Genomic DNA, 16,787 nt, shown 5'->3' with positions numbered 1-16,787 from the left:
TGTTTACTGAAGCGTTATTTCTAGTGCTTTGCTATAAAAAGAATGAATTGGAATTTATTTAAGGGACCCGAAAGAGGCCATGGTATGTTTTCAAGTGTTAAAAGACAAGCTGTGTTTTAATAGATGCAGCATCATTCCATCCTTATAAAAACAGTTACCTCTGTGTGTGTGAACGAGGGTTTCTGTGTGGATATATGTGCGAGCCAGCAACCGGAACGCATGGTTTTTAGCCACATCGTCAAATTTGTCGAGTTGTGGCGGGCGGCCTCACAGGAGGAGCGGCTTCATGTGCCCCCGAAATGCTTTCCTGTGCTGCTGTGCTACTGGGGCTTCAGCGGGGAGCAGGTGTTGCCTCTGTAATGATCAAAAACAGGTATAAAGCACAAATAAATAAATACCTGAGAATTTAGGTATCTGTCCCAAATTGATGGTATTATCCAGCCGTTAGTTCAGACTCTTTCATATTTTTAACTATATGTTTCCAAAATAGTTTAATGCATTTTTGTAAAAATAAGTGGTATTTAAGAAGACTAGCTATTTAGACAACGATTTGTATTTGTAAGTTTAACTTAAATTTTTTGGATTGTTTTATCACAAAAACTAACTGCTCTTTTTCCTTATGTTTAGTTCCATATATTTGGTATCTTAAGAGCTTGAAATCTTCAGCAGAACCCCCGTCGTTAGGAGGCTTTAAAGATCGAGTGCGGCATGTTGGGTGCCGAAGCACGCGCGGGGCCTGGCGCGAGCCGCGCTCATCTGCCCCTCCTCTTTCAGGTGGACTGTCTGAGCCCTGCCAACCACCAGAGGCTGTGTGTGCTCTTCAGCAGCTCTTCCGCCCAGTCCAGCAACGCTCCCAGCGCCTGCGTCAGTCCTTGGTAGGAGCCTGTCCCCCTGTACTGTTGCGCTTTACATAAGAACAGGATTCCCGCAACTGCAAATAAAACTCAGCCGCCACGACCTCTTTTTCAGTACACGGCATGATGATGAGCATATGAGAGTTGATAGAACTTTTAAAACTTGTGAGTTAAATGTGAATCTCTGTTTGTTCATGGGTACAAGTAAATGAGGTTACCTTAAGAGTAAATAGAATGTGAGGCTGGAAGAGAAATTTATTATTATAAAAGCGAGAAAGCTGATACAAAAGTGATTTTCAGTATTTCGATGATAATGTATAATTTAGGCAGGTTTCCCTTTAGGCATTTTCCTAAAAACAGTCATCCTTTGTCTTAAGTTTTATTCTTAAACTTAATTCTAAGCGAATCGATAGAAACACATTTTATACATTATTTGTTTCAAATGATAGTCACAATAGCCTAGTTATTATTGCATAGTTTAGTTTTAATAGTGCTATGGAACATAACTGCCTGTTTTTGGAGCCCTGTTTCCATGACAAAATGTGTTCTGTATTTTCATTTTGGGCACCAGAAACATATTTCTATCAGTGAGATCAGGGATGCTTCCGGTGTCACGAGAGCCACAGCAGGCTGACTGGGGCCAAGGGAGCCCACGGGAGTTTTCTCTGGGAGTTTATCGACTCCTTAAGTCAAGTCTTGACTAACACATGGGCTTCTGCAGGGGTCTAGCCAAACTCTCTTGTCTGTGGGCATAAGTTAGATATAAAGTTAGGAACTGGCTCTCCTGGAAGAGTTGGAGCTGCTGCTCATCAAGCTCCGTAAGGTGTGGGCAAGAGAGCAGGACACAGGGGTCCCGTTTTATGTTGACAGGGCTTAAGGCTTTGTAAGGGAAGCTCTGACTTCCTCTAAATCAAATCAGTTTTACTCATTTAATGTTATAGTTTATGCATCCTGATTGAATAGTTCCATAAGATACTAGAGGACTGGGAGTGGATGAGATGCTGTAGTGTGGCTAGTCCAATCTCATTTTATCAGCTGAGGTAAAACCTGTTCTGTAACAACAGAAGAATATTACCTGGGTCAGTACTATATTATAAGCACATCTAGTCAATTTGTAGTCTCGTGAAATGTCTTTGCTCTGTGGTAAGTCTCATACATTACTAAGAAATGATCTCTTCCTTTAGGATTGTGACAATGGAATTCTATGGAAAGAATGATCTTACATTAGGAATATTTTTAGAGAGATACTGTTTCAGGTAAGAGCAAATTTTCTCTTTATATTCCACTGATGTTTTTTCATTGCCTAGGTTTTAAACGTAAAACATAAGCATGAGTTAGAGTATTGCTGTGTGGCCTTCACTGTCGTACCATGTGTCAGAGTGCACCATGCAGAGGAGGAATCCGTTTCACACTCAGCCTGGGATGTCGTATGCAGGTCATCCCTCAAATTTTTGCCCATCTAATATCCTGCCAACCCTAAGACTTTTTTTTTTTTTTTTTTTTTTTTTTAGGATTTGTGTTTTTACAGTGATTTAAATGAGAGGCAAGAGAAGCCATAGGATCTCAGATTTAAGGCTTAGTGCAATCACCTAATACTTACCTTTCAAAGAGCCAGTAACTTGAACTTTACCAGCCGCCTTTATAGGGAAGAACAAGCTCCAGAATTATCAGGAGTTTTAATAGGTAAAATGAGATGGTGTTTTGAAAATGTTCAGCAAAGAGACGGTGCTTAACCAGTGGAAACTGTCATGGTGCTGTAGTTGAAGACAAGATGTTCAGCTATAGGCCCCAAGTGGTACTTTTTTTAATCTTCACCCAAGGATATGTTTATTGATTTTTAGAGAGAGAGGAGCAGCAGGGCAGGTGGCGGGGGGGAGGGGGTGTGGTGCAAGGTGAGAAACATCAATGTGAGAGAGAAACGTTGATTGGTTGCTTCCCATGTGCATCCCAACTGGGGGTCGAACCCACAACCTTTTGGTATACAGGATGATGCTCCAACCAACTGAGCCACCCAGCAAGGGTCCCCGAGCAGTACTTTTAAGTGGGACCCTGCAAAGACTGTCCACCAGTCATTCTTACTCTAGAAAGGACGCTGCACTTCCTTGACAGAGGTTCCGATTAGGCAGTATTCAGTACATGCTGCTCCTCAGTTTTATGGTTAATGTGAGGACTTTCTTTTGGTCAAAGGCCTTCTTATCAGTGTCCTAGCATGTTCTGTGATACCCCCATGGTACATCATATTCGACGCTTTGTCCATGGCCAAGGCTGTGTGCAGATAATCCTGAAGGAGTTGGATTCTCCAGTACCTGGATATCAACATACAATTCTCACCTATTCCTGGTGCAGAATCTGCAAACAGGTAAATGTACCTTGTGGCTGTAATATTTCATATAATATCTCTTTGTTGTCTAATTCTTTTTTGTGGGGGAGGGTGGTCTGTTATTTTGGATATGTTATCTGTCATGGGGATCTTATTTATTTTTACCTCTAGTGCTGTATGTTCCATTTAATGTTTGTTTCTTGAAGATTCTGTTTTAGAAAGTATTGGTCATTATGTAAAATACAGGTACCTTGTCCAGTAAAATATATGGAGGTTATGTCTTGACAGTTCTCAGTTATATTTGTTTATTCATTCAGCAAACACTTTAGCACTCTGTTCCAGCCACTGTGCCAGGCCCTGGAATTGAGGAGGGCGGTGTAGGACCCCCGGCCTCCAGGGGAGGAGACAGAGTGGTAACGCAGCGATGGTAGCGCGCTGCCGTGTTCGCGGAAGTGTGAGCTCCTGCCCGCATTTCTGTTGTAAGAGATCCGGATGAGGCTGTGTTTAAATTTATCTGTTGGTTTTTCATGTGCATTCTTGAGACAAGGACTGCATGTTTTATTTCTTCCGTGTGCTTTTTTTAAGTCCAGAGGAACTATTTGGTGTCAATATTATGTTTTAAATATGTAATTTTTATCTAGGTTGTTTGCGGTGAGCATGTGCCAGGTTTGACTTTGGCATCTTTGTTGGCTTATCTTGGAGCGTGCTTTTGGAAGGCACACACGGGAATCACAGGCAAAATAGTGGTGTGGCCTGCAGCGCTGGCCCTGGCTGAGGAGGGCAGTCAGCTCGCGCCTTCTGCAGGGCACACGTGCAGCCGTGGGAGCGTTCCTCGCGGCTCCCTGTCTCTTTATACTTGTTTATACAGGCCTTCAGTTTCTGTTACACAGCCGATAATATTTTGTTGTAGACGCTGTGGACCTTTGTAGATTGACCAGTGAACTAAATGAATAACTGAAATTTGATCTTTATCTCTTGTATACTTTGGTATGTGCACTTTACTTTAAAAACCAAAGCATCTACCTTTGGGATTGTGTTAGAAAGGAAAAAGTAAACAGTGATACAGTGATTGTTACCCCGAAATTAAAAACTCCCCTGTGTCAAAAAAAGCTATTACCTATATGACCGAACATTAATATACTTAATATTGAATTTCTTAATATTGAATTTCATTATAATAGAAGAGTGGGCAAAAGGAAAGACAGCAATCTAATACAAATGGACAGTAGATTTGTGCAAATGAATTTTATTTACAAGTAGTCAAAGAAGTATAAATGAAAACCAGTGAAGTGTATTTTTATTTTTATCTTAAGAAATCACATTTCAAAGATTTGTACTTTCTGAGATTGGTAAGAAAGTAGGAAATTGGTATTCTGATACTGTTAGAGATTTTAAGTTAGGATACTTGTTTCGGAAAACAGTGTGGCAAAGACTGTGTAAACATGCATGTCCTTTGGTCTGCCACTTTCCTCTTTGACTGTTTTATTCAAAGGAGATGATTATGTATATTTATAAGTATATACTAGGAAGTTTATTAGAACATCATAAAAATAAAAACTTATAATGGCTTAAATACACATCAGTAGGGATTGGTTAAATATATCCATACAATGGGATACTCTGCAGCCATTCAAAATCAAGTTGTGCAAATATTTTATGTGGGGACATATTTATGATCCATTAAATAAAAAAAAAATACTAGAAGGTTATGGAACTAACTACAAGAAAGAATTTTTATTATATTGATGTTGGTGGTCGGATTACTTTCTGGTGATACATCTCTCCTCAGCCATCCCTAACTCCACTCACCTTTAAACATTTCTTTCTTTTTCCAGGTTTCTGTAGTCAGACTATATTAGATTTCTATTAGAAGAGAAAAGTCATTATTTTTTTAAAAAAAAAAAAAAGATTCTCAGTATGTGATTGGATAACAAAGGACTTATGCTGAATTTCAGGTTACACCAGTTGTCGCTCTTTCCAATGAGTCCTGGTCCATGTCATTTGCAAAATACCTTGAACTTAGGTTTTATGGGCACCAGTACACTCGTAGAGCCAATGCTGAGCCTTGCGGTCACTCCATCCACCATGACTATCACCAGTATTTCTCCTATAACCAGATGGTAGCATCTTTCAGGTAAGAAGTCAGAGCGACCTGATACTCAGTCGCATGCTCCCCGAAGGCTTTGTAACATTTCCACTATTACTAGATTGAATGAATTTGTGGTGTGTGTTGTTCCCCATCCAACCTTTGCAAATGCAAAGGGCGATAATCTCGTGCTGAGAAATTTCAGTGTTATTATTCTGTTTGATCCTTACCCTAATAGATAGGTATTATCACTACTCTCAGAGAGCTTCTTGGCTCACTTATAAAGCTAGCAAATGATGGAGTCATGATATGAACTAGCACATCTGCTTCTACAAAGTATTACTCTTAACCATTGTTTCTGTTTTTGCATCTGAGAGTTTGTCAGAACTTTTGCTAAGACATTAACTGGCGTAAGAATAATCGGCTATTCTGAAGAGAGCTAAAATCACTAGTACAGAGATGGATAGTTACACTGTGGCATTAAATGATTTGAGAAAGCCTTCAGGCTCTGCCTTCAAAATGTACCCAGAATCTGAACACGCCTCACCACACGCACCACTTACCACTCCGGACTGAGCCTCTGTTACCTTTCACTGTGTTATTTTAGTGCTCTCAACCCGTGTCCTTTTGTCCTTGACGGCTGCATCCTCTTCTCAACACAGCAGTCAGAATGATCTTGAATGAAAATCGCCTCTGGCCACACGTAACGGGTGTCTCTTTCACCCTGAGTGAAAGCTAGAGTCCCTTTGTGGCCCTGTGCGTCCCTGCGTGCCCTGGCTGCCCAGTACCCCTCTGTTCTTACCTCCTTCTGCTCTCCCCTCGCTCAGCTTGCTGCAGCCTCTCTGGCGCCCTGGCTGGGCCTGCTGGGGGGCCTTGCCCTTGCTCTTCCCCCCCCCAGCTGCCTGCTTCTGGGCGCCTTCCTGCTTTTCCTTACTTCGCAGGACCCCCTCTCACCTCTAGCATTTCCTGCTTTCCTCCTGCTTTATTTTTCTTCGTAGCACTTACCATCTGATACAATACATATTTTAAGTCTTTATTTGTCTTGTTTGTTTTGCAAATCTTATTATTCCTAAATCCTGAGGGCAGGAATTTTGGTCCTTGTTTAGTGCATTATTTAAAGCACCTAAAGTGACACTTGACACATAATAGGCCCTCAGGAAATACTTACAATTGGACTCTTTTCCTGTTTTAAGCAAGAGCTTCTACCCAGGAGCCGGGAGCCGGGTGGGCAAAGCACTGACTAGTCTAGACTGACTAGAGTGCCCGAGTCTGAGCTCACTGTGGAGGGAGCCCGTCCCCTCACTGAGAGGTTTTCATCCCAGTCGTTTCTGTTTTCCTTGTAGTGGGGGTGGGAGTGGGGTGGGGGGGCGGGAGTAAATGATGACTTCACAGTGCAGTGAAAATACAAACAAAGCAAAATCCTTCCAGAATTGGGGAGTGTATTTATAATGGTTGAAAGTTGTCTTAAAAAAAAAAAAGAGTTGTCTCCCATATTGTTATGACTGTTTTAAAACACCATTTTTTATAGACACTTTTATGCCTCATAGGATTTCGTTGACCATCATGATGCATCTTTACTCACAATGTTAACATATTTTTCACTTTCCTACTCTTGTATTTTCTTCTCTCAGTTATTCTCCCATTAGGCTTCTTGAAGTATGTGTTCCACTCCCCAAAGTATTCATTAAACGTCAGGCCCCATTGAAAGTGTCCCTTCTTCAGGATTTGAAGGACTTTTTTCAAAAGTAAGTTTTAGTTTCTTTGATCATTGTTTTTTTTGTTCAGGACTCCCTGTAACCTATAGCTATTTTAAATATCAGGTTTGTTCATTTAGCTTTCTTTGAAAACATAAAGTAACTGCATTTTTCTACTTGTATGTAGTATATACCTGATATAAAAAAAAAAAAGTAGACAATATATAAAAGTATTCAAAAAGAAGGCAAACCCTCTCAGACATAACAACTGTTAAAATTTTGACAAACATCCTTTCAGGTCTTTTTTTGTTTTGCAAAATGGTGTATGATTCTTAATTAGATAAAACACTATTGTGAAAATTTTGTGTGTGGCATCTTTTTTCTATCTCTGTGTGATAAGAAAATTTGATTACACTTTTTCCAAAGTGTGTTTAATATTCTTTATGTTGTTAGAGTTTCACAGGTATATCTTGCTATTGATGAAAGACTTGCATCTTTCAAAACTGATACATTTAGCAAAACAAGAGAGGAAAAAATGGAAGATATCTTTGCACAAAAGGAGGTAATTGATTTCTTTGAAACCCAAGAGTGAACTGTTAACTCATTGAAAGATTATTTCGGGGTGAGCCTCAGATGACTGGGCTGGGCTTGCTTCTGTGTCTCGTAGATGGAAGAAGGCGAGTTCAAGAACTGGATTGAGAAGATGCAAGCAAGGCTTCTGTCGTCCTCCGCAGACACCCCTCAGCAGCTGCAGTCGGTCTTTGAGTCGCTCATTGCCAAGAAACAAAGCCTATGTGAGGTGCTCCAAGCCTGGAATAACAGGTTGGACTTTGCATTCTGGTGCTCCTTTAATATTCTTGCAAAATTCGCTTTGCCATGACATTTTTAATTGAAGTGTTCCTATTAATTATGGATGTTTTATTTTATTCCCAGATTGCAGAAAGTTTTATTTTCTGTCACCACTATTACCCCCATACTTATTATGTTTTAAAATATATATATGCTAATCTTTAGGTAGTTTGTGAAGAAAAGAAAAATGAGAACAGCCTTTAATATTGTTTCAAATACTTACAGTGTGTGTGCTTATTGATTCTAATATATCTTGAGTTATTGTGTATCATATATTACCTTTATTTAAATACCTATTTTGGAAAATATTTCCCTTTAATACTTATTTAAATGTTCAGTTGCACGATTATAGAATTTATTTATTGAGCACTTGGATTATGTTAGGCACTAGGTCAGGTACTAGATGGAAGTTCACTCTTATTTGGTCTTACAAGTCCTACAATGTATATACCACTTTCATTTTACGGAAGAGTAAACTGGCTCTAAGAGATGAAGGGGTTTGCCTAAGTTACATAGATGCTAATTGTCAGAGCTGTGCTTTGAGCCCAGGTGTATTGCTCCCTAAAGCCCGTGATTTCTATATTATTTTATGCCGTTTCTTATAATGGCTTGCTATTTATTTATAACTATAGTGAAATCAGCAACAGCTCTTGATTAGTTGATTAGAAATAAGACAAAAACTTAGTTATGTATAACTTCAAGATCTTTTGCAATAAAAAAAATCTATTGCAATTGAAATAGGAAAATCTAATTATTGTGCTTCTGGAGCTGCAAGGAGAACATTTGTAGATGCTATTGAGGATATCAGAAACAAAATCATATTCTTTTTCTTCTTTTCCTTCAACTGTAGGTTGCAGGACCTTTTCCAGCAGGAAAAGGGTAGAAAGCGGCCTTCAGTTCCTCCAAGTCCAGGAAGACTGAGACAGGGGGAAGAAAACAAGGTAAGAAAGTGTAGTTTGGGAGCACACTTTCCCTTCCTTCTGAAGACAGCATCTCTCTGGCTGAGCCGAAACACCAAAGATGTCTCCCCAGAGCAGACTGGCGCGGAGCGGAGCAGAGTGGAGGGTCTAGCAGAGAGGGGCCTGGCCACGGAGCCATTCTACAGCCTGCAGTTTTCACAGCCGCGCTGCATCACAGTGGAGCGGTTTTGCACTGAGTAAAGTTTCCTTCTTCACCGCGCCCCAAATTGGGCGTTCCTGTTGACATTGAATTGATGCCAACAGCTATCAGTTGACAGAATGAATATGATGCTTTTAAAGAATATGATGCTATGGAAAAGGAAGGATGGCACAATAGCTGGAGAGAAGCATAGCAGAGATGCGAGCGTATTTATGTGCAACAGCACGGGGAGGGAGAGCAAAGACTCAGATGAGACAGAGGGAAGTCTTGACCTCTACAGTAGGGGGGGAAGGAAGCAAGGCGAGTGCAGTTGCAGGTAAATATGCAGGTGTCTCTGGTTAGAAGACAGAGGCACCTCTGGATGAGGAGGTGTGGAAATTTGAAGAGAAAGTTCAAGATTCAGAATAGTAGGTTGACAACCCAGTTGAAGTTGGACCCCAGCAGTTTGGGAGCACCAGCCATAAGAACACTTCATGTATAGAGCACTCTCTACATGCCTGTTTATTTTCTGCCATTGGCCCCCATTAAGGTATAAAGAATCACCTTCATCCTCTGTCTCTGAGAGTAAGGACTATGTGACATCAGGTAGTTGTTTGGCAAATAACTATCCACATGAATGACTAAGGAAAAAAAGAGGGGTTGAGAAAATATATCAATTAATGAGACAGGGAAGAAAGCATAGTAGGATTCAGTTTAATTAGATTTTAAAAAGCCGGGCATCTCTCCACCCTAGGCACTTAGGCATGGCACAGCGCGCGCGCGCGCACACACACACACACACAAAGAAAATGTGCTTTTGTCTTTGGACCTTCATTGATATAAATACTATAATTAATTTCATTTATGACATTTAAAAGTGGTAGTTGAATACATACTTTGTTAATATTAAATAAGATTTTTTATTTTAGAGTTGTGAGGTTTCAAGGAGCCATGACCTGGATTAATATTTTTTATCTTAGCCTGAAATAAAATGTTACAATTCATTTATTTGAAGCATCTATCAAAATCTGTCAGCTGGCATCTTGGGGGGATAGCATCACCATGGCAGGAGGTGCTGCATTGAAGTTGTGGGTGCTCTAAGCATATGATAGAGTCCTAATTTATTTTACTATGATTTTGGCTGTTCTTCATCTCTGTGCTTAAGTGAGAAGCTTTTCTTACGCGATCTACGCTGGGTTAGTTCTACATTTGATTTAATTAGCCTTTCCTAACTGTGTTGGTTTTCTCTTGCTGCATAGCAAATTATCACAAACTCAGTGGCCTCAAACACAAATTTGTTATTCCACGGTGGGCCAGGGCCTGGCACGGTGTGGCTGGGTGCTCCGCTCAGCCGCACAGCTGTAGTGAAGGTTTCAGCTGGGCTGTCATCTTACCTGAGCCCCATCGTCCTCTTCCAAGCTCGTCCAGGTTGTTGGCAGAATTCAGTTCCTGGTGGGTGTAGGACTGTGGACCCCCTTTGTTGTTGCCAGGATAATGAGCTGGGCAACCAGAGATGACTTTCAGCTCCTAGAGGCTGTCTGCTTTCCTTGCCATGTGACCCCCTCCATCTTCAAAGCATACAACGCCTCACATCCTCTTGTGCCTCAGCTCTCTGAATTCTTCTGTGTCTGGCCTCTAGACATAGATTAAAAGAACTCAGGAATAGGTCAGGCCTACCTGGATAATCCTCCCTACTTTAAGGTTAACTGATTTGGGACCTTAAATACATCTCAAAATTCCTTTACAGGAGCATCTAGGTCAGTGTTTGATTGAATAAACTGGGAGGTGTGTGTATAGCAGGGGGCGGGATTTGGGGGGCCACCTTAATTCTACAGACCGCACTAACCATATTCAGATGAATTAATGTCAGACTGTTTTAAGGACTTCATATTCTCGTATCATATAAGCTTTTGAGAGAATGTTTTCTTTTTGTACAGGTGAATACTATCTGTAGAGGAATATTTTCATGGAGCGATGCATCCAAGTGCCTTTAATCTTTGTGTTATGTAGTAATACATACATGAATTATTCCTTTTTGTCTCATAAATAACTGTAGGAATCACTTTTCCTTAAAGTTTAGATGAGAGAAAGAACAGGGATTACTGAAGATGATTTTTATGTTCTTATTTGCCAGGTAGTCTGGAGCTATTAATAGCTAACACAGGCTGCCAGGGCCCTTTTTTTTTTTGCCTGCTGAAGAAACGGCAAACCGAGTTGTGTAAGACCTTTGATGATAAGATGTAGACACAGAATTGAACACACAAAATCATCCAACAAGTGATTGTCTTTTTGAAAGATTTAAAGTTGATTTCAAAAGCTGTCTCACTGCCTTTCTAGTCATTCATTTGATAACTAGGTCCCGTGTGCTTTGGGTCGCTGCTCTAGGTGCAAGGCATCCATCTGCGCACGAAGGCCGCAGTCACTGCCCCGGCTGCCCATTTGTCTAATAAGAGACTGAAAATAAACACATGAGCCAATACACACTTTTAAAAACAAATAGAAAAAAGGCTATAAAGAAAAAAAAATAAGGGAGATGGAGAATATTGCTGAAGAAGTGGGTAGTGGTGGGGTACTTCATACAGGGTGACGAGGAAGGTATGGTGAGCACATCTAAAGATGTTCCAAGAGGCAGTCTAAGAAATGGCTTTGTGATCCAGGTGTACACAGGGCTTATAGTCATTCTAAATATACCTTATCTGTGGATAAGGGACTCAGTGGGTAATAGAAGATAGCCCAGTGGGTAATAAGAGATTACTAAGCTTAATAGATAAGCATAAGTAGTTCCTAGATGTTGTAGTACAAAGAAGTAAGCCATTGTTTAGAGTAATATTCTCAAAGTGTGGTTCCAGGGCTCCCTGGGGGTCGAAGACCCTTTCAAGGGCTCTACAAGATTTCACTTTCTTTTTACATGTTCGTGTGAGGCTCTGTTTCTTTTTATATACCTCAGTTATCATAATACAGCCCAAAAGACTAAATGCAGAGGTCAAAGATGAATCTCACTGTTTCTATTAAGCTAGACTTTAACGTATTTGTAAAAGTGAATAACAGTGCCACTCTATTACCACTTTTTTAAAAAGAGGTGTTTTTTCAAAAGGTGTTATTTATGTTAATATATCATGGGTTATTTTTAAATTAATTAATAAATGCATATTCTAAAACTTTTTTCATTTTAATTTCTAATTAAGGTAAAATTGGAAGATATAACTTACATAAAAGTTATCTGAGTATCTTAACAACTCTTAAGAGGTTGAAAGAATCCTGAGACCAAAATGTTCAAGACATACTTGATTAAAAATTTTTTTAAATGTGACTTTAATGTTCCCTTAAGAACCAAGTATTTTCTCCCCTCCCCCTGCCCCATTTTTGGGATATTTTATTGGTCAAAGCAAGTCACATGGCCAAGTCTAAAATCAAGGGGTAGGGACATAGGCCCTGCCTCTTAATGGGAAGAATGATAAAAACTTACAGGAGTAAGAGGAATTTGCGTCTAATTTTTGCAGTGTATCATACAGAATAAAAAAAAAGGATGATCATCACTCTTTGCATTGCTTTCATCTTCTGAATGGCTATATTTCAAAAACATGTTGTTGGTATTTTAATTCCAAGACACAAAAACCTGTTTAGCATAGAGCAAAATACTATATTTATATATATATATGCATATATATTCTATATGTATATATTCAGTTGTAGTATATATAATCCATACTATTATATAAGGGCATCTAATCACCATTTACAATGCAGGTTTTATGGGAAAAAGCATTCTGAATTTTAGTTCCAGATAATAGGATCATCAATTTTACCCTCAAGCAGTAGCAGTGGAGGAGGGAGATAGGCAGAAAACCCAGAGCAGGCCAAATGGACCCATCCACTCAGTTTAGTAACACATAGCAGACTTTCTAAGAAGGCTGCTCTTTCATAAATCAAATGCTCCACAAATAATCAAGTATTTTCTTCTATACAGATAAGTGCAGTGGATGCATCTCCACGGAATATTTCTCCAGGGCTTCAAAATGGAGAAAAAGGTTGGTCCTTGAGCCTAGTGATCCTGTGCCATTGGATTTAAAGACATTTCCTAGACTAGTAGTTGTTTTTAACTGCTCATTTTGAGATTTTTTTTTAAAGCAATTGTTTATAGACTTTTTTCCTTCCTGTAGAGCATTTGTAGCACTGTCAGTTTAAGATGATCATAAAGTATATTTCAAGGAGAGAAATTAGGACATCAAAGTAAACAATAGAGAAGGCTGCTTGTTGGTAGGGAATGAACGAAGAGAGAAAAGGAGATTGAATGTTCTGCTTATTCCAAAGTCAGCTCCTAGGTCTCACTGAAAAAGTCTTACAAAGTTTAATTTAGGTTTTCATATCTCTAAAATCTTTTATAAAATCTTAAACTGTCTTCCACAGTATTTCATTGAATAACTTGATGACATCCTAGAAAATTTGTAGGTTTTTGCTTAGACTGTAGAACAAGAGCTCAACTCATGTAGTTCTTGCCATTTTTCTATTATAATTAAATGAATTTCCCTGCTGAGAATAAGCATGTGATTTTTTTTTCAATAGCATAATTTCATCCCCTGATAAATTGATGAAACTAATAAATATAACTTTACATTATGGTCTATTGCAAAGAATATTGGTAGGAGTCTGCCTTGGTTAAGATCCAGTCATAGTCAAGTCATATTGCCTGTCTGGATTTTTGTATCTGTTTCTAAAATATGCACTAAAATGGCCTAAATAATTTTTATGAGGCTAAAATTCTTTGGTTTCTGAGGTAAAACTATGAGTTGGCATTTTAAAAACATTACCATCATTTCTAAATGACTCCTTTGCGTTTGTCTGTCTTTTCCTTCAGAGGACCGCTTCCTGACAACCCTGTCCAGCCAGAGCTCCACTGGCTCTGCCCACCTCCAGCTGCCTACTCCGCCCGAAGCCCAGCCGGAGCAGGCGGCCGGCGGGCCCCCGGAACCGGACACGGCCAGCATTTCCGAAGGTGCGGTTCCAGTCGCTTTCCCTGTACTTCATCCAAAAGAGAAAAGCACTCTGAATACTTTGACATAATGCTCTCTCATCTCTTAGAATTTACAAATAATATACGTACTGTGTTCTTTTAGATACAGCTTTTTACCAGATCACTTCTCCAGTTGCTGTTTGACATGTAAATATCTGAGTAACAAACTGTTATTCAGCTTATCTACTTTCTGGGGATATTACTTTTTTCAGTCTCACAAAGCACATGATTGTTGCCTTGTAAGAAACTAGGAAAAATTGCAGCCATTTCTCCAACAACAAATATGGGTTTCACTGACAGCAGATGTATGCCTTGCTTTCTCTCTTTCCTTGTTCTCTATTTAAGCAGCAACTACTTAATTGTAGTGCAGACTTTAAAAATAAATTTTCAGTTGCAGTTCAATTCACACATAATAGCCACAGTGCACATAATGAACTGAAGTGGCAACAGGAACAGCCGAGACCAAGTTCACGCACGCTCAGGCAGTAGTTCTGTCGGGACAGCTGCCTGGCCTCTGCCGTCGACTGGAGGTGGCTCTCAAGTTCAGAAAAGTTAAAATGTGAAACGGCGAACCCTTGGAGTTGGTGCTGTGTATGCTTCACTGTTGCTTTCCGTTTCAGCCCGTAACAGTTGCTATTCCAGATCAGAAATTTTACACAACAATTGGTAATCATCATGTGCGTCTGTCTGAGTTGCGAAAAGGGAAACAAATGAAGTTGATGCTTTTTTGCTCTTCTGAATATTACCATATAAATAGAACACTTTTCATCCTAGATGTGTTTGATGGACATTTGCTGGGATCCACAGACAGCCAGGTGAAGGAAAAATCAACCATGAAAGCCATCTTTGCAAATTTACTTCCAGGAAACAGTTATAACCCTATTCCGTTTCCTTTGTAAGTATTACAAAGGCCAGTGGCTGTTGGGTGGTTTGATTTTTACTTAACTAAAAAAAAAACTATATAGATTTATTCTCTATGTATTTAAATGTGTTAACTGAGTACATATATTTCTCGATATTAAATTATGTTTCAGTGAAAGGGATGTCTTGGTGTAATGTAATTTGTAGAACATTGTTATGTTGTAGATAAGTGGATGAAAAAAGGATTAACTAATGTTGCTTAATGTTTAAGATGACCAGTTCTGAAAATAATTGTTCATATATGTCTAAAGATATACTGCTACATCTATTGATCTCATAATCCTAGAAACCTATAGCTCATGTACAAGGGTGATATTATTGACCCAATAATTTACTGGGACACGATACTTTTCTGACAGTGGTGATGAATTATTAATACTGATTCTCTAGCACATGGGGTGCTCAGTAAATAGCTGTTAGACAAACGAATGGATGTTTCCCTAAGGGGTGTAGGTTAGAAGTTGGGGGAGCAAGATTTGTGTGAAAATGGAGTTACACCATTGAGTTTCCACGTGCTAATTGGAAAGCAGCGGTGCTGTTTATTTCTTGGACTAAGGTTACACTTCCACAATTCCTGGAAGACTTTTCTTTTGAGCTTATAGTAGAACAAAATCTTTTTGCACTTCTGCTGTTCATTGTCAGTCCTATTTAAGATAAATATGGTCTAAAGTCCTTGGCAGTGTGGAAAGCTTTGTTTTAGAGTGACTGTTCAGAACTCTCTGAATTAGAACCATTTGAAACATAATTCTCATAATTTTTAATTGCCTTCAGAATTTTCTGTTGATATATTTTCTTTGGCCGTTTGATTCAAGTTCTGCATACGTTTTGGCTTACTTAAATGTATACTTGTGTGGTAAGTAGTTAAGATTGTCCTGAGATTTACTTGTAGTGTGTTAATGGTTTTTCTATTTTACTTTTTGCTAATTTTGTTCTTATTTATTTATGTATTTAAAAATCGTGAACAGTGATCCAGATAAACACTACCTGATGTACGAACATGAACGAGTGCCCATTGCTGTCTGTGAGAAGGAACCCAGCTCCATCATTGCTTTTGCCCTCAGGTATTGCTCATAAGGCTTTTTCTGTATATTTATTACTTGCCTTACTGCTGAGATCTGTCACATTGAATAGAACAGAATGATTAAATATAAGTAAAAAGGTATATTCTTTGGGCACGATGGCTTATTTTCTTTGCATCTGAAAATGTACTCTTTACCCAGCTGATTATAGGATGATGAGTCTTAAGCAAGCGCCTAGTAACTTGAATTGCCTGGGCAAGTTATTTACTAATCTCCGTGTCCTCTAACCATTCTCCGTATATTAGTGTGTACCTGTTTTATCCTTTCCTTCCATTTACTTACTGATGTGATACTTAGAATGCATCTACCATATATCATCTGAATATCTTTTTTTTTGTACTCTTCATTCATTTCCTTCCTGCTTCCCACACATAGCAGGTGAAGTTTTCTTATTTAGACTAATACTGTTCTTATGCCTTAACCCTTTTATATGCCCGCTGTTATCATGTGTCTTAAGCTTCTGTTCCCTGACCTTTGATTTATCTAAATCAAGGGTCCCAGACTTCTAGTCCAAGAGTTGGTTTTTCAGCCAATGCAATATAAAAAAAATTTTTTTGGTAAAGTTTAGTACCATTAAGTTGAAAAGCACTCTCAAGTTCCTTTCCTCGCTAGTGTACTAAACCCTGAAGTTTCATACTTTTAAATCAGCTCTTCAACCCCTGAAAGTATTTGATACAAATGTTAGTATGTAGGCTTTCCCAGTCTTCTTTTTAGGATATTGATATTGGTTGGTGTGTTGGGTTGTATTTTGTATTATTCTCTCTGAAGACGCTGACCTTCCCCATGAAGTTTCTACTTGATAACTGTTGTTAATTAAATGTATTTGTTTAATTATGGATACTTACAAGAATTGTGTTTTTGTCATGGAGAGCTTA

General features: G+C 39.1%; 1 protein-coding gene across 1 annotated transcript in view; it reads left to right on the top strand.

The window, feature by feature from the left end:
* The window catches only part of PIKFYVE (phosphoinositide kinase, FYVE-type zinc finger containing), a 67,630-nt gene that overhangs the window by 40,774 nt on the left and 10,069 nt on the right, over nucleotides 1–16,787 (top strand). Inside the window, exons 21-32 of the mRNA XM_054585743.1 lie at nucleotides 775–875; nucleotides 2,039–2,110; nucleotides 3,042–3,213; nucleotides 5,130–5,308; nucleotides 6,892–7,005; nucleotides 7,408–7,516; nucleotides 7,622–7,776; nucleotides 8,654–8,744; nucleotides 12,869–12,929; nucleotides 13,757–13,894; nucleotides 14,687–14,807; nucleotides 15,799–15,894. Of these exons, the coding sequence (XP_054441718.1) occupies nucleotides 775–875; nucleotides 2,039–2,110; nucleotides 3,042–3,213; nucleotides 5,130–5,308; nucleotides 6,892–7,005; nucleotides 7,408–7,516; nucleotides 7,622–7,776; nucleotides 8,654–8,744; nucleotides 12,869–12,929; nucleotides 13,757–13,894; nucleotides 14,687–14,807; nucleotides 15,799–15,894 (1,409 nt within the window). The remainder of the gene's footprint in view (nucleotides 1–774; nucleotides 876–2,038; nucleotides 2,111–3,041; nucleotides 3,214–5,129; nucleotides 5,309–6,891; nucleotides 7,006–7,407; nucleotides 7,517–7,621; nucleotides 7,777–8,653; nucleotides 8,745–12,868; nucleotides 12,930–13,756; nucleotides 13,895–14,686; nucleotides 14,808–15,798; nucleotides 15,895–16,787) is intronic.

Source organism: Pteronotus mesoamericanus, unplaced genomic scaffold (assembly GCF_021234165.1).
Source record: "Pteronotus mesoamericanus isolate MK-2021 breed Mesoamerican mustached bat unplaced genomic scaffold, CSHL_Meso_final contig_90, whole genome shotgun sequence".
Lineage (NCBI taxonomy): Eukaryota > Metazoa > Chordata > Mammalia > Chiroptera > Mormoopidae > Pteronotus > Pteronotus mesoamericanus.
The sequence above is the reverse complement of the archived record's forward strand: the minus strand, read 5'-3'. Positions and strand labels throughout refer to the sequence as shown.